At 42.1% G+C, this 22,022-nt stretch overlaps 1 protein-coding gene across 4 annotated transcripts in view; it reads right to left on the minus strand.

Moving 5' to 3' along the window:
• The window catches only part of ANAPC1 (anaphase promoting complex subunit 1), a 105,548-nt gene that overhangs the window by 2,041 nt on the left and 81,485 nt on the right, over nucleotides 1-22,022 (minus strand). For 2 of the 4 annotated variants that reach the window (XM_037807643.1, XM_037807644.1), the window contains exons 36-47: nucleotides 21,870-21,960; nucleotides 21,721-21,774; nucleotides 20,529-20,722; nucleotides 16,335-16,421; nucleotides 14,662-14,779; nucleotides 11,681-11,758; nucleotides 11,300-11,367; nucleotides 10,188-10,326; nucleotides 7,180-7,266; nucleotides 5,963-6,058; nucleotides 4,312-4,510; nucleotides 2,320-2,454 (exon numbers count right to left, since the gene is read on the minus strand). In XM_037807643.1, coding sequence (XP_037663571.1) covers nucleotides 2,320-2,454; nucleotides 4,312-4,510; nucleotides 5,963-6,058; nucleotides 7,180-7,266; nucleotides 10,188-10,326; nucleotides 11,300-11,367; nucleotides 11,681-11,758; nucleotides 14,662-14,779; nucleotides 16,335-16,421; nucleotides 20,529-20,722; nucleotides 21,721-21,774; nucleotides 21,870-21,960 — 1,346 coding nt within the window. Of the gene's footprint in view, nucleotides 1-1,772; nucleotides 2,209-2,319; nucleotides 2,455-4,311; nucleotides 4,511-5,962; nucleotides 6,059-7,179; nucleotides 7,267-10,187; nucleotides 10,327-11,299; nucleotides 11,368-11,680; nucleotides 11,759-11,873; nucleotides 12,205-14,661; nucleotides 14,780-16,334; nucleotides 16,422-20,528; nucleotides 20,723-21,720; nucleotides 21,775-21,869; nucleotides 21,961-22,022 lie in introns of those variants that run through there. The other 2 variants (XM_037807645.1, XR_005212458.1) reach the window with 2 other exon arrangements.

Below are 22,022 nucleotides of genomic sequence, written 5' to 3' on the forward strand. Positions count from 1 at the left end.
TTGACTATCACCTGACATGCTGTGGACTTCTGTACTTATCCTGGACGCCCTTTGTTCATTTCTCAAAATTCTGGTCCTCTGTCTCTTCAAACGCGCTCCATCCACTCTCGCTCCTCTTACCACACGTCTGCCTGACCTTTCCCGTGTCCCACGGCTCTTACAATCTTTTCTTACTCTTTCTCTATTTTTCTCTTTTGGCTTCATTCTGTTTACTTTCTACTCCTCTGCTTCCAATTCACTTATTCTCTGCTTTGTCTGATGTTAGTTAACCAACAAACCAAATTCTTAATTTCAGTTTATTTTCACTTCTAGAATCTCCATTTAACTCTTTTCTATTGATTCCAGGTTTCTGGTGAAATTTCCCAGCTTTTCTTTTACTTTCTTGGAAATATTAACCATAGTTGTTTTTAAAGTTCCAGCCTGATAACTGCATCACGTCCAGGTTTGTTTCTGTAATGTTTTTTCTCCTCTTGGTTCTCAATTATTTAGCCCAGTCTTTTGTTATATCTGGTAATTTTTCATTGAATGTTGGACACTGTGCTTTGCAATTATAGAGGTTCTAGGTATGTCTTCTTCTGCCAGGCAGGTGGACTTTGAGCAAATCTCCTCAATCCTGCTCTAGGCTGGCTTCAGGTCCAGCCGTCACCCACAAGGCTGGGACCCCTACTTCTCGCCCGGGCCTAAAGCTGGGACCCCTACTTCTCGCTGCGGGCCTGGGAGTGGGACGCGCTCCTCGGCTTCGCCCTGGCAGGCCCTGAGCTCCACCCACCGCTCTTCGGCTCTGTGCCACAGCTGACGCTTTCACCACCCCGTTCTGCTCCGGGCTGGATTTCTACACATGTCTGCCAGTGAAGGGGCCTCGAGGGGGCACCCAGGTTTCGAGTTCATGCTCCTGCCACTCCCTCCAGTCTGGGGCTTTCCTCCTCATGACCGAGGCTCCCGGCCCAGCACTAACGCCAGCCTCAGGCCCCGCGTCTTGTGCTGTGAACTGGCAAACGCCTGTCGGGGGACTGGGGCGAACGTGAATGCGAAGTCTGGAGCTGCCCTTCCCTCCAGGGCTATGGCCCCGAGCAGAGCCAGCGCGGCTGCGGTATGTCCTGGAAGCTGTGGAGCTTGTGTTTTGTCCCAGTTCTGTGTTTCTTGTTTGTATTTTGTTGTGCTTCTGTGTTTATTTGTATTTTGTCATGCTTCTGTGTTTGCTGCTTGCATTTTATCACACTTCTGTGTGTGTTTGTATTTGTCATGCTTCTGTGATTGCTGCTTGTATTTTGTCGTGCTTCTGTATACTTTGTTGTGCTTCCGTGTTTCTTGCTTGTATTTTGTCGAGCTTCTGTGTTTCTTGTTTGTATTCTGTAGTGCTTCTGTGTCTGTATTTTGTGGAGCTTCTGTGTGTTTTTGGTGGAAGAACTAGTCCAATATAAGCAACTCCATCACGGCAAGAACTAGAAATCCCTAGATAATGCATTTTTATCCGAGATTTTCAAAAAAGCAAGAAACCAGTGGTATCATATTTTAAGTTTAAATGAGTAAATCAAGAAATTCTCTCCCTTTTCAAAAATATTTTTTTCACCCTCAGGTGGGGGGCAGCAACTTGAGTAGGATAAAACTAAATAAATAGTGTGCTTAGAACTCAACACTACTTACTGAGCACACACTGTATTTAATTCCATATTCCAAAAAATATAGGTAGATGCTAACACTATTAGTTTTTTACTATTATGAAAAAAAAAAATTTTAATATACATTTAAAGCTTCAAAGTATTACAATTAAGACGGGTGATTAAACAAAAAACCCAAACTGAAAACCCAGAAAATAGAGAAAAATAACTTTAATAAAAATCGATTAACAGACTGGTGTTTGGGGGCTCTGGGAATAAGTAAAGAACCCAACCTTCTCTGAATATAAATGCAAGTTTGGGCATGCTTAGAGTTCAGATAGTTTTTTTTATTAAAAGGTTCCAACAAAAAACACAACATAAACTGAGGACTACAGTCCACAGTGACGTTGTAATATTCTTTCATTAATTGTAACAAAGGCACTACACCAAAGCTAAGTGTCAACAACGGGGTGTGGAAGGAGCATGGGATTTCTTCCTCGGAAGACATCGGATGTTCTCATACTGACTGAGTGGTGAACGCACAACTATGCGGCCCTACCAAGAGCCACTGACTGCACACTTGGGGGGCCTCTGCCGGGAGCGAATGAAACTGTTAAACAATGACAAGCAAACATGAATGACGCTAAAAGCTGAACTGGAGAAAACAACTCTCTAAAAACGCCTCCGACAGGGAAGAGAAGAGAGAGCGCGCGGCACGTACCTTCTTGTCCTCCGGGTGGCAGGTGCCACGGAGCTGGCACGGCGTGGAACACCAGGAAGCAGGCCAGTGTGCTCCGCTGCGCGTCCTCCAGGGGCTGCCCGCTGAGGTAGGCGCGCACACACTCATCTCCCCCAGCTGCAAGGCACAAACGGAAGGGGGCCAGCTGAGTCCAGGACTGGAGGGCGCAGAAGGCGCGCCCCGAGTCACCCCGGCCACTGCTGCCAGCATCAGGGAGGCGCGAGGGACAACCACACTCACTGGGCTGAACTGCGATCCCACTGCTGGTGGGAACTAAGGGGCACAAAAACTTTGGGAAAAAACTGAGCGAAGCAAGGACAACACAAGAATGGCAGAATGTTGACAGCTGTTGAAGCCGGGGTTCACTGTGTTATTCTGTTTACTTTGTATATGCTTTAAATTTTCATAATAAATGTAAAAACACTAATTTTTTTAAAAGTTTGAGACCCACTTTCTTTGCTCAGGAACTTAAAATCTAATTAAAGATATATATACACAGAACATTAACAGAGTATGATAAATCCATTCCATTTTCAGAAATGATTACAGCCGGGTCACCAAGAGGCCACCTACGCACCTGTGATTTTACCGAGACACAAACACAAATCCTATTTTCCAATACTAACGGGTAGGCGCTACATTTTCACTTGGCTTTATTGTCCTCCACGTCAGAGCCAACCGCTAAGGCTAGTGAGACAGGAGACCATAGACGTAAGAATCTTAAAAGAGTAACGTTTCTTCACTAGAAATAAACGCAGGACTCTGGAAAACCAGAGTGCAAATCAACTTTGTGGGAGGCCCTGAGCACTGCTGTGAACTGTCAAATGACCTTCAGAGCAGTAAGAAAAAGGAATCCAGCGCCGTGTTTCAGAGAATGCACCTGTCAGTGCCAGAGAGCTGCTGCATTATCCATGCAGCATTTGCAAAACGGAGAATCCACCGAGGTCTGAGGGCACATTTCTATCAACAGCGAAGGTCTGCTACGGGTGATTAGATGCTGAACCGAATAAAAGCAAAACACTGAAATACAAGTAATACCCTATATTTCCCCTCCAAATGAGAACCAAAATGATTATTAAATTAACAAAATAAAAAATGACTTTTTTAAAATTCCAAGATGAACTGACAGATCAGATGCAGGTGTTAGCCATAAACTCTAGGAGTTTGAAATCACTGCTTTCCATGTATATCCCTCACAACCAGTTTATGAATGAGTTTTTTTCAGAAATTTATTTCCTAGGATTGCAGGTGGTAATTATTAATTGGATTATGTTCAAGCTCTTAGGTTCTACTGATTACATAGCTTTAAACAATCCAGAATCGTCACTACCGATATGACTAAGGTTCGTATTTGTGAAAGCAGGGTCTGTCAGGCCAGCACTGGAAGCACGTGAGTGAACCGAAAGAATAAAAAGACCAAGAAGGTGATGACTGAAAATCCGTCTCAGGCCTATCTCGCAGATATAACACCTTTCCAAAAATCAGAGCCCCATCGTCCGCCCCACTGCTACAGGGAACTTCACAGTCCCTCATCACCCCAGGCAGGGCTTTGACCGAGGGCCAGCGCCACACGACACGCATGGACAGCACAGGCGCCAACCCGCGGTGCTCACTCACAAGCGCACATCCCGTCTCAGCCACAGACAGGGAAGAGAACATCCCACGGCTCTTGGAAAGAAGACAGGGATGCGCAGGGAAACGTGACCCAATGCTAGAAGATAAAGCAAGGTCCTGGGTGTCAAGTGGGATATCAAACTGGACACCTATATCCCCAGCACGGTTAAAAAGCTGGGTTAAAGGTATTTCTTTCAACAAATTGGTGTAAAGTCTAATTCATCCAGCTGGAAACATTAAATCCATAGCCATTCTGGCTTATACTCAGCATTATCTTACTTACCAATAAAAAAATATGCTAAAACAGAGAAGCCTGAGTCCCGTGCGCCTTGGCTGCACCAAGAGCACGTGGCCCCCTACCTTGCAGCCACTGGTCCAGGGTGCTATCGATCGTGCACTTCACTACAGGGAGGAATTCGGAGTTCATAAAGAGCCCTCGCTTGGGGTGGTTCTGCAGCCGCTCCTGATGGCTCCTGGAGCTGAAAAACTCAAGCACCAACTTTATCTGCCACAGTTCAGAGGTTTCCGACATTTCTCTCCTTCCTAGTCTTCTGATAGCCTGGAAGAAAGAGGAACAGCAGTGGTTTCAGCAGGAGGGAAGCCGCACTGACCGCCGCGTGGCAGTGTGACAAATGCAAGAGGTGCCTTCTGAGCCCTGATGCCCTCCATCCCCCACACCAAGGGCTTTCAGGGACAAGCCACAAAGGCCAGTGCACACATGCTGGGCTTGACGGCTGAATAATCGAGACCCACAAAGTTCTACAGTCGGCCACCTCTGAGAGACCAAAGCGGTACCAAGATGGGGCCAGAGCCAGGCCGGGGATCCTGGGGCAGGAGGCAAAACCCCGCGTGGTAACACAGCTCTCGGGACCGTCTGCAACGCCCACGTGGCTGCAACCACAGGGGACGTCCTACCCCTCTACAGAGACCCGGGCTCACTGTGTGCGGTCAGCCGCTGGAACGCACAGCTCTGTGCTGGCTGCTGTGCAGAGCGGCACCACGAGAAGCAGCGCCGCGAGGACTCCACGCATCCGTACTTTCCAGCCGGGAAGTGGAGGCTCAAGAGTAACGGCCTTCTGGGCCCACGTGGTTATAACAGAAGCAGGCCCTTAATTAAGAATGTTATTTACCAGTGTGATGCTTAGGTCATTGGCAAATTATCCTCTGTTAATGTATTTCCTCACTCAGCTTCCTAATATAGCTTATTTTACCATTGGAGGCCATTTCCTTTGGCTTAAGGCAGTATGTCCCAAATGCTGATCTGCAAACAAGTTGTATCACAAGGACTTAAAGAGCTATTTTAAACTACAGATTCTAAACCTCACCCCAGAAATTCTAATTCAATAGATATGGATGGGATTTGAAGATCTCTATTTTTTAAATACTCCAGACAAATTTTAGCAGGTTATAAAACTATTTGATAGGTCTGGAAGATATGACACTTTAAAAAAGCCATAATTGTTACTACTAACCGAAAGAGAATAAATTGGTCAGATCATTTAAGGAAACCATTAAGCTTTATTTTCTGCATTACCCTTTTTTTGGCTCTTTCAAAAACAGCTAAAACACAAAAGACATTTTAAAATCCAACTCCCCACAGCAGTACATTCTAACTGTAGCCTCTCACCAGCCTAAGTGCACAGGTAGAATTTTGCATTACAGCTACCGCTCAGGCAGAGTTTGCTCATTTGCACAGATTTTTGCACACAGGGGCTTTGTCAGGGAGGCAGGAGACTGCATGAGGACACGAGGGGAAAAAGGGAGGGCATGTCCTTTTCTTCCCTGGTCAGGAGAGGGCAAGAGAAGAAGAGAACAAGAACCCCAAGGAGCCCTCCTGTCATCAGAAATTCTAAGGCTTTTTGATTTGTACAGAGCTTTCACCTTTGAGAGGGTTTACAGTTTTGAATTTCTAAAAGCAAATAAGAAACTAAAAGGATGGCTTCACTGTTCAATACGCTCCTTGAAGTACAGGTAGATCTCATCAGAAGTGGAAACGGTTTTTCAGCCGTACCTGATCCATTGCTATGCAGGCAGGCAACATCTCGGGGGTCTCCTGAGTAACGCACTCATAGAGCACCGACGAAAAGAGGTCCAGAATCTCCTGTTTCTGTGGAAAACCAGAAGCTTTTTATGGCACATCACTGTATATTCCAAATTCAATTCAAGAAATAAGTACACAACAGCTATTACAGCTATCCTTTGCTCTACAGTGAATGATATGAAAATGTGAATCAACTATCTCCTTTATAAAATCACAGCACGTGCAACATCAAACACAACAAAATACTGTTCAGGATGCTAAGTGCTGTGGAGAGGAGGGATGGCTCAAGTGAGGGGTGAAAGAAGCAGACTGGACATGAGGGCGATATGCCTCAGGCTGGGATGAAGACTAGGGCCCAGGAATGGGACACAGCACCAGCAAAGACGCAGGAGGGAGCGACCAAGCAGAACAAGTGGGAGAGGCAGCCTGGTGCAGCTCAGCTGCAGCTGAAGGCAGGCCCCTGGCTTTGAGCTCGGGCCCTGGCACTCGCAAGCTGTATGACCCGGGGAAGCGTCCTCATGGCACGCAGGCTCAGGGACGGAATTAGAGGAGATCACTATAGAAACACGTATCATCGAGTCGGCTAGAGAGTAAGGGCTCAGTAGAGAAAGACCCCCACAAGAGTGCTTTGGGCAGCTTCTATCAGAAGGGAGGAAACCGCTTCTTGGAGCAGCTGAGCAGCTTTCCCAAGACTGCACGCTGGTGAAGGCGACAGCCCCCAGCCCCAGGTCTTCCAGCTCCTGCAGCCAGCCCCGTTTTGTCTGGACATCAGAGCTCTGTGGGCAGCCCTTCCTTCCTGAGGAAGACAGTCTTATGGCCAATAGAAAGAAGGAAGCAAAATCAATGAGGTATGTAAAAAAGCAAGAGGAGAGAGTTAACACAGGAAAGATAAACCAGCACGAGAGTGGACGTGAAAAAACATCACCTGCCGAGACCAAAGTCTTAGAAATGTTAAGTTGTTTCTTCTACCAAGTAGAAAGTTACTGAATTTAATAGTTTTAGATTATGGAAAAATCTGTATTTGCCAAACAAAATCATCCTTTTGATTAATAACATGGCTGAGGCATGTCATCAATCCTCAATGATAGCTATGGATTTTATACTTTTTTGGGGGGAATGGGGGGGCCCCAGATAGAAATAGCAACAAATTCTAGTCCTAGAGCTTCAGCAAACCATATACTACATACCTGACCCATGTTCACAGTTGGTTTGCAGAAATACTCAGCAAATGACAGAAGGGCTGGATCAGAAGTGAATGCTGAAATAGTTTCTGGCTAAAGAACAGACAAAAAACAAAAAATATAAATGATACAATAAAAGATTATTATACATTCTTCTGAAATTGTAACACATTCAGTTGTAAAATGTCTACCTCCCTTTTCTTCACACAATGTTCCCATAAAACCTGAGGCTGTGCTAGCTTGCTCGAGCTTCAGCAACCTGTCCTGTTAAGAGACTGCTAGAAGTGTTTTTGTACAAGCCAAAACGAGCAACTGATTTATCAAAAGGTCGAAGATAAACAGGTGTTACTCTTTACACAACTTAAGACTTTTCCCCTCCTTCACTAACTAAAAAGCCAACTACAAACAACATAATTACATGGAACCTAGAAAAGGGAATAAGATCTTGTTATTCTGTACAGGTTTAATGTAATATCCTGATACATTCCAGAATATTTTGGGCAGAAAATAAGAAAGTATTTGCAAAGTCCCCTTGAGAGACTGAGGAAAAATATGCAACTGTTAAACTTCCCCACCTGGGGAATTCCTAATATTCTCTCAAGCATTAGGGAAACCCAATTTAATAAGCCAAGTCTTTGATCTGGAGGCTTGCCCTTATGAAACTTATTTCTGCAAGGTGAAGCCAAGCCTACGTATAATTATGCCTAAGAGTCACCTCTTTTGTTGCTCAGATGTGGCCTCTCTCTAAGCCAACTCTACAGGTAAACTCACTGCCCTCCCTGCTACGTGGGACATGACTCCCAGGGGTGTAAATCTCCCTACCAACATGGGACATGACTCCCGGGGACGAGCCTGGCCGTGGCATCAAGGGACTGAGAAAGACTTCTTGACCAAAAGGGGGAAGAGAAATGAAACAAAATAAAGTTTCAGTGGCTGAGAGATCTCAATTAGTTGACAGGTCGCTCTGGAGGTTACTCTCATGCAAACTTCAGTGAGATATTGCAAATTGCCACAGTGTGCCAAGCCCCAACCTACAGTATTCCTGAAAACCCTAAAGACTATCCCAAGCTCTAAGACTCTATAAAAGTTTTACTTATTAAGTAATTTTTTCAGAAACTGAAGGCCTCCAGATTGTTCTTATGCCAGATAAGCCCTGAAACCCAGAGATACCAGTCTCTCCAAGAACATCAACCAGTTCCATTCCTTTACCCCATTACGTCAACATGAAGAAGTTAAAATGGTCATTGCCCACATATCCCTCAAGATTCAGAGAACGATCAAATGAGAGGGAGGAGTTGTAACAGAGAAGTTAGGACTTAACAAAAGATTATGACTACTGACTCATAATATAGATTTTTTTTGTTTGTTTCTAGTGTATAAGAGTAGCCAGAAGAAAACACCTGATAATGATGAACTGTAATCCAGTAGCCTTGATCTTTGATAATGATTGTATAACTATATAGCTTTTCTTGTGACCATGTGACTGTAAAAACTTTGTGACTGACACTCCCTTTATCCAGTGTACGGGTAGATTAGTAATAAAATCAAGACAAAAAAAGGCGGGGGAGATAAGAGGTATGGATGCTCAGGGTTTTCTTTTTATTGTGCTTTCTTTTTTTTTGAAGTAACGAAAATGTTCTAAAATTGATTGTGGTGATGAATACACAACTATATAATGATATTGTGAGCCATTGACTGAATACTTTGTATGAATTATAGGTGCGTGAATATCTCAATAAAATTGCATTTAAAAAAAAAAAAAGCAAACTGGAAACCAGAATTGTTACTGAAAAGGTAAGGAAAAAGAATTATCATGAAAAGTTTGAGACTGAAGATGGAATATGATGTTTTACCATTTTACATTAAGATTTATATTTTACTTCTGAACTCCAACAAGGAGATTGAGATGTCTTTCAATTTCATACATTTTCCCCATGCAAACTCAAGTCTGAACTTAGCTATTTTTCTTTACAAATTAGATTAGGATCTGGAGATGGGGGTTCAATTATTACAAGAAGCTATAGTGCTCATCTAAGTTAAACTTTGTCCAAAAAAATCATTCAAGTGTAAAAATATTGTCACACAAAATTCAGTGAAGTCAATCACATTTATGTAAACCCTGGGGACTATTATAAAGATTCACCTGTAAGTTTCTGACTTTAAAATGAAAGGTCAGTTGAATTAATAAACCACTGGAAAGAACAAAGAACGCTAACTCGCTCATCTGACTATACTTGGGCTAGCCTACCTGCCACCTTGTTGCTCTAGTGGCCATCCCTTAGGGGTCCTGACTACTCTAGACTGTTCCTCAACAGAGCCTCAGCTGGAACAGAGCTTCACTTGTTCATGAATTCTTGAAAACCGGGGTTACATTCAGAAAATGTAATGCTAGTTTACAGAACACACTTCTAGTACTGGAGACTTACGTGTGTTCTGGAATAAACGACAAAGTACATACGCACTGCCCCCCATGGGAATAAGATGGTTATGCATGTTCTTTTGACTATTTATTCATTTCCAACACAACTGCACTGGCAGCCAAGCAAGTGTGCTAGGCAAACTAGTAAAATATGGCTGACTCTGCCACCCTTTCATCCTCACCAGAACTCAGGCAACAAGGAGGTTTAAAAGTGGAACTAATAAGTGCTACTGTGCAAAAATCTTTTTCTCTTATGCCATGAATTTAGGAATAAACATTGACTGATTTGAGAACTAAGTAAGATGAATAAACTGAATATTTTTTACGGTGTCAAGATGCAATGTCCCAGTGTCTGCTGTTAAAATGTAAATCACATGACAAGTACTGGGGGTGGGGTGGGGGGCGCATGCTATTTTATTATGGTTGCTGAATAAAACAGAACTGACCCAAGGTCAGCCTGGGCACCCTGCAGTGATGGGAGCAGGCAGCAGATCCACCTGAATGTCATCAGCCACGTCACCAGGGAAGCCTGTGCTCAGGGTGCTGGCAGGTCTGCAGCTGACCCACACCCTCCAGCGCCACCAGTCAGTGCTACCTTGAAAGCCCGCGCCTCAGAGTTCCTGTTAACCACCGTCTGGGCCAACAAGCTCTGCCACCCCTTGGGGTCCTCCTTGTAGGAGAGCTGACCGGCCCTGAGCTTCACATACAACACGCCATCCTTGGAGAGGATTGATCTGGAAGAAGACAAGAAAGATTTAACAGCAAGTAGTACTGGCAGTTCTTGGATGAACACCTAGTGGTTTACAATAATACCATGTTCACACTTTCTATGAAGGTTCTAGTGTCTAAAAATAAAAATTCCCTACAAGAAAGCCTAAAACAAAGTTCTGCCTTTCTCTGGTATCTAGATTCTGGAACTTGTTAAATGAAAAGGCATTTTCACTATCTGCTAAAGGCAAAAGTGTGAGCTGCAAAGGCTGCATTCTACCTTATACTTCCGTGTTCCCTGTAACACCAAGCGCTACATGTGGGACACAGTGCTCCTAAATATTCTAAATACTAAGCAGTGACTGCTTTGAAGACGAAAATGGTACTGCAAATCAATCAACAGCAGGACAACAGAGAAAATAGCTAATATACAGACAGGTCAGGGAAATTTTAAATTGGGGCAAAACTACATATATTTTTACAGGCTTGTTAAACTTTCTGTAAATTTAAATTTACACATTACCTAAGGTAAAAAATTATTAACACTTTCTGCTCACCAAAGTGATTACTTGCATATAACTATTTCCACTCGAATCTTGAGCTTATGAGAACATTCTAATGAGAATGGTAAACAGATGGAACAGAAGATGTACTCTAAACATCATTGTTATAAAGTTCCCCTTGTAGATATACACATCAACCTTGTTTTCTTAAACTAAATCTTAGATTATTGTCCCAACAGACAATTCCATTACTGTTCAAACTTATGTCAGTTCAAGTTTCTCATGAACAAATACAAATATTCAAGGTTTAGTTTCTAAACTTTCATTTTCCAATAAAATCCTGTCTCAAAAATACGGACCACATTATTCAATGCATACCCCAGCAGAAGGTGACAAGGACCACTGCAGGTAATTTTCTCTAATTTATACCCTTCTGTGCTTGCAGCACTTCTATTTACTTCCTAAAAGGTACTTGTGAAATATTTAATACACTTACTTCAACTGTTGGGTTCCCTTGCTTAAATCTATGAGCAGTTCCCAGTATCGTGGGCCTTTAACTTTAATCTGCGCAAGATAAAGGTAAACACAATTAAGCCAAAGCTGAAAAAACGCTGGTTCGCCAAAAGGAAACCCACACTTCCCGGGTTGGAAAGACGCGGAGAGGTTAACGAGCCCACTTCCAGGCACGAATGAGAGCGGACCACGTCCTGAGGCCTCCTGGGCCTTCAGTGAGGCCCCCTCTCGCCCCATGACTTCCTCCTGCGCTGCTCGCCCGTTCTCCGTAACACACGGAGCAGGAGCTCTCGGTGCGTTTAAGGCTACGCTGCTCGGTCGCAGTTCGTCTCGGGCAGACCTCCCTAACCCACACCCAGCTCACCTGCTTCAGGAGGTGGAGCTCCGGAAGAAGAGTCGGAGCCATCAGTTCTTCTTTGGTTTGTTCATACCACTGAGTGCCCTTTACAAATACAGAAGAATAGCCACCATTCACGAGGGAGCGGGGAAACTACGAGAAAGAAACACCTCCACTCTGCACATCCTCTCCCCTGCAGTTTGTACACAAACTAACTTACATCGCATAACATCCTCTCTCGTGCTCAACTCTCCAAGGGCTCAGTCTAACTTGCTCTGCATGGCCTGTGCCAGCTCCAACCACAGCAAGCCTTGTACTGGAAACGCTAGCAGTGCTGAAGGACGGCACCTCCCCGGCCGCTGGGTTTCTGCACTTGCTGTCTCCTCTGCTGGGAACGCACCCCGCTCATCTGCAGGCCGCAGCCCGGAGGGCCTCCCCAGTCCCCACAGCTGACGTGGGAACTCTGTTCCGCCGGCCTTCCACACACACCTCCGACTACCATACACTACTGTCACATCGTCCGTGTCTGGCTCCACAATGGATAGAAGTTCCTTAAGGAACAAGACAAGGTCATCCCATTTTGTAGCTCCAGAGCTTAGCAGTTGCTATATCGGAATGTGCATAATAATTTGCTGAATGAAGGAAAGGTACATGATTTGTAATCTATTTGTGCATCTCAAATCAAAGATCCCTCCTCAAATACACAATCGTAGACTTTAAAGCACTCTAACAAATCTAAGAATATTCTTTAATCAATCAGCTTTTTAGAACACCACAATTAGCCATGTACAGTTAACAAAGACCTTTTTTTTTTAATTTGGTGGTTCTTCAGCTTCTAGAAACACCAAAATGCTCTTCATTTAAAGAACCAAAGCTTACGTGCAATGGTGAATCCAATGTGGTAGCTGGGGCCTGAAATCAGACAACCCATTTCTTTCTATTATTTTTCCCTTTTGCTTATCTAATGGTGGTGAAATACACATAATAAAATTTACTGTTTTAACCATGTTTAAGTGTACAGTTCAGTGGCATTAAGAACACTTGTAATGCTGTATAACTATCACCACCATCAATTTCCAGAATGTTTTCACCACCTCCAACAGGAACTCAGCACCCACTCACCGTAACTCCCCATTCGCCCTCCCAAGGCCCTGGTGACCACTAAGCTACTTTCTGTCTTGGTGAATTTGCTTATTCTAGATATTTCATATAAGTCGAATCACACAATATTTGTCCTTTTGTATCTGGCTTACTTCACACAGCATAATGTTTTCAAGACTCCTACATATCATAGCAGGTATCAACATTTCATTCCTTTTTTATGGCTGAATAATATCCAGCGTGTTTGTGTGTGTGTGTGTGTGTGTGTGTGTGTGTGTGTGCACGCACATTTTATTCATCCATCCTTCCACTAATGGACACTTGGGTTGTTCCCACCTTTTGGCTGCTGGGAATAATGATGCTATAAATGTCAGTGTGCAGGTATCTGTTTTGAGTACCTGCTTTCAATTGTTGGGATTATATACATAGCAGTGGGGTTGCCAAGTCAAATGGTGACTCATCACATGCAATGTTTTGAGGAAGCACCACGTTATTCTCGGTAACGGACGCGCCACTGCACATTCCCACTGCACAACGGTCCCAGTTCCCCACACCCTCAGCACCTGCTATTCTCCAATTGTTCAATAACAGCCACACTAGAGGGCAGGAAATGGTGCTTCACTGTAGTTCTGATTCACATTCCTCAATAATCAATGATGTTGAGCCACTTTTCATGTACCTATTGGTCACCTGTGTATCTCCTTTGGAAAAATGCCGATTCAAGTCTTTTGCCCAATTTTTAAATGGGTTGTCCTCATGTTGTTGAGTTGTAGGAGTTCTTTACATATATTCTGGATATTAAATCCTTATACATATGTGATTTCCAAATATTTAATACCTGTCTGTAGGTTGTCTTTTCAATTTTTGATAATGTCCTTTGATGCACAAGGTTTTTAATTTTGAAGTCCAATTTATCTATTTTTTCTTTTGTTACTTGTGCTTTTGGTATCATAGCTAAGAATCCTGTGCCTAATACAAGGTCATGAAGATTTACTACTATATTTTCTTCTAAGAGTTTTGTAGTTTTAACACTTATATTTAGGTCACTGATCCATTTTGTGTTGTAATTTTTGTATATGGTAAGAGATTGGGTCCATATTTATTCTTTTACATGGGGAAGTCCAGTTGTCCCAGCCCATTTGATGAAGAGTCTGTTCTTTCCCCATTGAGTGGATTCGGCACATGAGTGCAAAATCAATTGTACAGCTTTGTATGACTGTATGGTATATGAACCTATCTTAATAAAATTGAATTATTTAAAAAAAATCAATTGTACAGGCTTATTTCTAGACTCTATTCCACTGCTCTATAGGTCTATTCTTATGTCAGTGCCACAACATTTTGATGAACAGGGACATGTTCAAACCAGAAGATCTAAGGACAAAAGAGCAGCCAGTTATCCCTAAGAAATTACACCCATGGACGGTAAATAAGCCTGAAAGGTCTGTGATCAACAAAAACTCTGGGATCTGAAGAACAGGTTGGCTCCCAACTTTATCACTCACCAGCAATGTGACCTCAAAAGCAAGTCATTGAAGCTCAGAGTCTCAGCTTCCCCATCTGTAAGATGGGGCTAGACGACCTACTTTGTGGTATTAATTTAAAAACCCAATAGCTATGGGGAACTAATAGAAAGAAGTGTGATGTAAACCCCAAAGTATCAAAGAAACGTGAAGCTTTCTTTTTACTCCCACTACAAACAGCTTAGGTTTACATTAACGAACCAGAGAAATATGCAAAATAAATACCGAAAACCATGATTCTGTCTATACATGAGCTCAGCTTCTTGAGTTCAACTCACTACTGTCACCTTTCAATGGATAGTACATTTGAAACATTCTGCCCAGCTTCAACGGAAGATGGATGAATAGTAACAAAATTAGAAATACATCATGGGGTAGAGTTACCTTGTAGGTAACCTCTAAGAGTGCGTAGCAGGGTGTGTTTGTGTCCACGTCCACAGGCACGAGGAGCCTTGGTTCTGCAGCCAGCACGTACAGGTGGCGGAGGGCCTGGAGATGGTACCTGCTCAGAGAAGACACAGGAGGGAACCACCTGCTGTACAGGCTGAGAGCAGCATCCCCCAGAGAACGCCTCTCTTAGAGGAAGAAAGTGAGATGCAATTAAAAAGTGATGGGTAAATTCCGCTGAACACAGGCGTCTTTTCTCACTTTCTCGAAAATTTATTTCTAGTTTTGTTTTGTTTTGGTTTGGTTTTTTAAGGGTGACAGAGGAGGGCTAAGGGGAAGAAAGAGTGCCTTTTTTTCCTCAGAAAGAACAACTCTTCTATATGTATTTATTTGCACACAAAAATACACACACACCTTAGAAGACACTATACCAAAAATTAATGGGTGGGATTCTGACACTATTTTTCTTTTTGCGTGGGTGCGCTTTCCTGAGTTCTCCAAAACTCTCTAAATGAGCATAAATTATTTTTACAATTATATTATTTTAGAAATAGCAACGATTATGATATGGCTTTAAAACTTGTATTTTGGAAGTTATACACAAAAAAGGTTTGCATTTTTAAAATCCCATAAAACTGGGATAAAATAAGACCTGACTTTATTTTTTTAAAATTACAGTTATAGACAACAACTTCCTTCTTCCCACCCCAAATCCATCCAATCCTACAAGCTAATAAAAAATAAAATCAATCAGGGTCAAAAACCCTGATATTGTTCAGCTACACCAGAGTTCCTGGTGCTCATCGCTGACCTGCTCTGTTTAAAGCAGGTCAACCAACCGCAGCAGGAGCAGCAGCACGAGGGTGGCCTTCTGCTGTCCTTTGCTAGTAACTACCTCAATAATCTAAAGATGCTTCCCTAAACTGACAGGAAGGACAAGACGTGTCAGAGGGCTTATTGAGTTAGCAACAAAATTCTTAGGTCCCGCCTGGCCTGACTCTGGAAAACAGCCGTCTCTCTCTACCGTGGGCCGGTGGTCCACTATACCGTTCTTCAAGACACAGTGGATTAGGGTCGGGACTGCCCTGCCTCCCTCCCCTTTCCTGGGCAGATCGCTGGTGGCCCACCTCCTGCCCCACTCATATATGTAGCAGAGATCTGCCAAGTCTGAAGCTTCCAGGGAACTAAAGTGCCAGTGGTTCTTTGCTCCAAACGCCAAGCTTTTGTATTATCTGCCTGCTTTACCATGGCTGGAGCAGCTCCTGGGTGTTGTCTCTGCTAAAGTGTCTGCTTTTTTGCTGGATTTTTTTTTTTTGTCCCTTCTATGTCATTTATATAAAACTTCTCCACACTCATGTAAACGAAGGAGAAAAAAAACTCACACAGACACTGCCACCAAATCAGAGAATTCTTCTCTTGGAATTAAACAACTGTGGCATGGAAGATATAGCTCTTCAGCTTCCCTTGGCTACCTCCCTTGACTGATGATATTTTCTCTAAAATGGGTGGCCAACTTCTGCAACTGGTTCTGAGTTATACTTCTTCCACAGATGCATAAGATGGCCACTGCCTTATTTATCAGTTCAGCTTTATGAGACAGCTTTTCTAACACAAAGCCAAGCACGATCCAATTCTCCCTGGAGAACCCCGAGGACGCTGGCGGGACTCACCGGTTGTCGGTGCTGTGCGCGGGGAAGTGTGGGTACAGGGCGCACAGGAGCGCAGCTATGGAGGAGTCGGATGTGCTCAGAGAGTACCTGCAGAGGAACACGGCGTCAGGGCCGGAGCCGGGCCCTGCGGCAGGGGACGACGCAAGGCCTTGAGGAGGGCGACCACCCGAAGCCACAGGCATGTCCCTTTCACACTGGTCCTCAAACCACCTCAAGACCATCTCACAGGGAATGCAGGAACAGGACTGAGAAACCTTCCCTCGAAAGTCTGAATTTGTAATACACAAGGTTCGAAGCGAAAATAACCAGTAGGGAGGGCCATGTGTGCAAGTCTAGGGATTACAAATGTTGGAAGAGTCACATATAAAGTACACTGCCTTCTTCTCCAGTTTTGTATATACAGTAGCAGGATTATTTTAACCTGACTTTTAGAAATACAGTTTTTTCCCACTGGGTATCTTCAACTTGTTTTTCCACTTCTATAAAAGATGAGCAATCCTTTAAGAATGAAGGACTAAGTGAAAGGCAAAAGCCACCACTGAAAAGCCTGAGGAAGGTAAGAAGAGCAAGTCCTCTAAATGCAAAATAGATTTTTCTTATCGATAGGTTGGACTTTGTTCATAAAGGCCACAGCTTAGTAAATGATCTTTTGAATTTTCCTTAGTTTAAATTATTTTACTGTGGTTCAAATTCAGCCTAGTAAACAGGTAAATTACTCTAAAGTTTTAGAACTTTTCTTTCAAATATTTCATGTCAAAAAAAAAACAAACCACATTTGTAGATATGTTTTACATATGCCACACACACACACACACAGCCCCAAGTCTCTGAATCTCCCTAATTAATAATGTTATCAAGTAAGAAATTATAAGTTATCAATATTTTATCACAGACATATTTAACAAACTAGGAAGAGATTTTAAATTTTAAACACGAGTAAAGTAAATGCCATTATGAAAATCAAGTGAGGATTACATAGTTCTTAAAAATCAAGCATTTTCTCTTCACCATTTTGATAAAATCAAATTTCAAAGATAGATGCTAAGGTATTAATGTTAGAAAATGTGGGATTAAATGTAATGGAATAGCTAGACCCAGGAAGACTGAACGCTGCAGACGGAACATTCACGTATCAAGGCACCGGCAGAGCCAGCAAAGAGCAGGGGAGAGTCTGCTCCACGTCACAGAGGAGGACACGGGGCCATGTGACACAGGTCATAAAAGATGAGCCTGAGCAAATGCACACAACACACGTACGGGCTTATTGTGTTAAATAAATAAATAAATATAAATCATAAAGTAGAGAAGTAAGAATTTTCATAGTAATGTCTTTTCCACCCTGAATTATACATAATTAAAGACAGACAATTCCACCAAACATGTTAAGAGGAAGTTCACACCTTTCTGATAACCCCCAATTCTCCACTTATGGAAAGGGGAGCTCCCAAGTATAGTTCAGCCTTGGAAAAGAAGAGAAAACAAGGCTGCAAACCTTACAGAAACTGCAGTAGTTGGCCAAGGCCACACAGACAAGATTTAAAGAAATGATGGCTAGAAAATGTTCACAGACTGGAAGGCTCAATATTGTAACAGATTTCAATTCCCCTAACTGATCTCTGTGCACTTCCAATAGTAATTTAATGGTTACTTAGGGTAGAAAATGACAAACTAATTCCAATATTTATACGAAAACACTAAAAGTCAAAGACAGAAAAATACACTCGAAGAAAATCAGGTTGGATGACTTAATCTACCAGCTATCAAGACTTATTAAAAAAACCACAATAATTAAGACCATGTGGTACTGGGGCAAGTATAGACAAATAGACCAGAGAGCATAATAGAAAGTCCCAAAAGCCACACATCTATGAAGACTTGATGTATGACCACGGTGGGACTGTACAACAACACAGAAAGGATGAACTTTCCAGTGACAGTGGGCATTAAGTGGGAAAAACCACATGTGAAAATCACTTACACAGAGATTTTACTTCCAAAAGTAAACGGCAAAAATAAAAAGCTTCTAGAAGATAGAAGAGGAAAATATCTTCATTTATTTAAGAAAAAATTTCATAAGCACAACAAAAAAAGTATAAACCACCAAAGAAAAAAGTTAATAACTTGGACTGAGAACTTCTGTTCATCAAAAGATACCACTCACAGGATGAAGAAGTCAGAGTAGAAGAAAATAACTATAATACACATGGCTAACAAGAATCCCTACCAATCAATACAAAAATTAACAAATAGGAAAAGAAGATAGTAAGAGACTTGGACATCCAAAAGGGGGATTTCTAGTTGGCAAATGAGGGAATAAAAAGGCACCCACATCAACATTCAGGGAAATGGGGATTAAAGCCACAATGTGGCATTGTCCTAGGGCCACCAGAGAGGCGAAAACCAGGAAGACAATCAGCAGCAACAAAGATGAGGAACAACTGGAGCTTCACACATGTAACATGAAATAACCATTTTGGAGCACTGTGCCGGTTTAGATACATTATGTCCCCTCCGCAGAAAAGCCACATTCTTTACATAGTCTTGTGGGGGCAGACATATTAGTGTCGATTAGGTTGGAATCTTTTGATTCCATGGAGTGTTTCCATGGAGATGTTTCCATGTTTCCATGATTCCATGGATGTTTCCATGATTCCATGGAGTGTTTCCATGGAGATGTGACTCAATCAAGGTTGGAATCTTTTGATTCCATGGAGTGTTTCCATGGAGATGTTTTCATGATTCCATGATTCCATGGAGTTTTCATGGTTCCATGGAGTGTTTCCATGGAGATGTGACTCAGTCAACAGTGGGTGAAACATTTGATTAAATTATTTCCAGGGTGGGTCTTGATTTAACCACTGGGGTCCTATAAAAGAGCTCACAAACAGAAGGCACTCAGAGCAGCTGAGAGGGGCACTTTGGAGAGAAGCTAAGAGCTGACACTGACGCTGACACTTGGAGACACTTGCTGACACTTAGAGATGAAGCCCAGAGTTTGCCCCGGGATGTGCTCAGACAGGAACCCCAGGAGCTTAGAGAAATGTCCTGGGAGAAAGAACCAAGAATGCACAGGAGCTGAAGAAGCTAAAAGAGACCCAGAGACATTTTGGAAAAAGCCATTTTGAAACACAAACTGGGAGCAGAGGACCAGCAGACGCCAGCCACATGCTTTCCCAGCTAACAGGTGTTCCAGACACCATCAGCTTTTCTTCAGTAAAGGTATCCTCTTGTTGATGCCTTAGCTTGGACACTTTATGGCCTCAGAACTGTACCTTTGTAACCAGATAAAACCACCTTTATAAAAACCAATCCACTTACAGTATTTGCATAATGGCAGTATTAGCAAACCAGAACAAGTATTGATGATGTTATATGCTAAAACTGAACACACACACACACACACACACACACACACACACTAACCTAACAATTCCACTCACAGACCTATGTGCCACCAAACCAAAGGCATGTACAGAAATGTTCCTAACAGCCCCAAATTAGAAACAAAACATCCATGAACAGCAGAGCAATAAACTATGATACAATCATACAGTGGAGTACAAAAAGTGCTGAGACAAACGATGTGACACGGACGAATCTCACAAACACAATGACAAGTCAAAGAAGGTACAAAAGCATGCAGAGTGTATGATTCCACTTAACTTCCAAAAACAGGCAAAATCAGCCTAAAGTGACAGAAGACTAAGTAGCAGTTCCTTTTGGGGAACACTAAGGCAGTCGTGACAGGGGGGGGACACAGTGGTGGAGCCACTGTGTTCTGTGTTGTGAGAACAATTCTATGTTTTGATTCAGTGATAAAGAGATTTTTGTATTGCAGATAGTTCACTGTGCTGTGGTCCTATGATTTTTCTGTACATGGCTTTTTCTTTAACAGATCATTAAAAGCCAGGACAGCCTTAGGAAGGATGGGGTTGTCAACAATGACGGATTCTGGAAAGATGGCAAGAAAGTTGAAAACCAAGAAAATGTCATAGGTTGTTGGTGACTTTTGGGGAAGCAGTGCACCATGGGGAGCAGGGGAAGCCCCTCCACCAAGCATGAAGTGTGAAAACACTACTAGAGAAGGTAGTAACAGCCAGACAGAATAACCTGGAAATTTTCATGCATCATCAAAATCAAAACAAGCTGTCACTCTTATAGATCTTGTTCATTTAAAAAAGTATTTTCATTTACCTTCCTCCTCCCAAAAATAGAAGTCCAAGGGCCATGTGGTGGGCCAAGTGGAAACCATAGTTCATTTCACCACCTGTTTTCATGTGCAAGAAACGACAAAGCTGCAAAACTTTCAGATTCCCTGAGCCAGCCATTACCATGGCAAGAGACAGCAGCACCACACTCAGGCAAGCTTCTAGGTTGTAAAGGCCTGTCTTGAAATGTGAAAAGACGACATTACTACAACTGTGGTGTTATGTTTTATTATGAAAACTAAATTGGCCATAATTAGAAGACTACAAATATCTGTAACTCAAAAAAAAAAAAAAAAGAAAAAAAAAGTTACTTAAAAAAAATATTTCCCTGATTATGAAATATAGGCTCAATGCATAAAATAACAATCACTTGCAGAAACACTTTTAGTATTTGGCTGTCTTTTTCTCCAAACTTTTCCTACATCTGTAGCTATCCCTGTATTTGTATCTGTATCTATATTTCTATCTTAAATGAACTGAGATGTTATTATACACAATATTTTAATCCTTTTTACATAAGTAATTTGCATTAAAAATTCTTCTACAACATGATTTTGATAGCTCCATAATCTAATTCAACTACTTTTGGACTTTTCAATGTTTTTAAATTTCCATATTATAAACAAGGAAGCAAAAATCTCTGTGGCTTTTACCAAGAAATAAAATCACCTGTCATCCCAGCAGCGATACCTCAAAAGCAACACACCTATATTTAATAATATAATAATGATGTTTGGTCGATTATAACAAAGGCACGACATCTAGACAAAATGTTAGTAACAGGAACAACTGGGGGAGGTGGGTGTGGATAACATGGGAACTTGGTATTTCCAAATATTTTTCTGTAAACCTACAATTGTTCTAATAAAAATTTTTATAGCAACTGTATCTTTGCTAAGCGCTGATTTTTGTAAAAGCAAATCACAGATACTCAGTACTGAGAGAGAATTGTATGAGGTGTGACAACCCATGAAGTTTTCTTATTTCTCCCTTATCCCAGAAGGGGAATCATATTCTCACTTAATATTCCAGAACAAAAATAAAAGGATTGAAAAAAAGCCAAAGTTTTAAATCTCCCACTTTAAGTTTCCACAAATAGCAAACAGATTTGGCAACATGTATGAGTGAATGTTTTTCAAGTTAATCTTATTCCTAATGAGAATCATAAAATGACTTACTACAGAAGCATTAGGTGCAGACAAATAAGTCATAAAATCTTTTGCAAATTTATGCTGGAAAACAAAAGGAAAAATTATCAGTTAAAAGAGGCACCTTAAGGTTTTGTTAAAAAAGAAAAAGGGACAGAGTAAACTAGGATGCTTCTTACCAAACAGTTAAATGCTGATAAGTTTTCTGAGCCAGCAAATCGAAAACCCAGAGACAAACAGGCTCCTGCAATTATGTAGACGTGTGCTTGCCTGAAAACAGATTACAAGAAATTTAGTGTTCCGTGATTTTGCTTTAAAACTCACCAGTACAT

The sequence above is a fragment of the Choloepus didactylus genome, chromosome 17 (assembly GCF_015220235.1).
Source record: "Choloepus didactylus isolate mChoDid1 chromosome 17, mChoDid1.pri, whole genome shotgun sequence".
Taxonomy (NCBI): domain Eukaryota; kingdom Metazoa; phylum Chordata; class Mammalia; order Pilosa; family Megalonychidae; genus Choloepus; species Choloepus didactylus.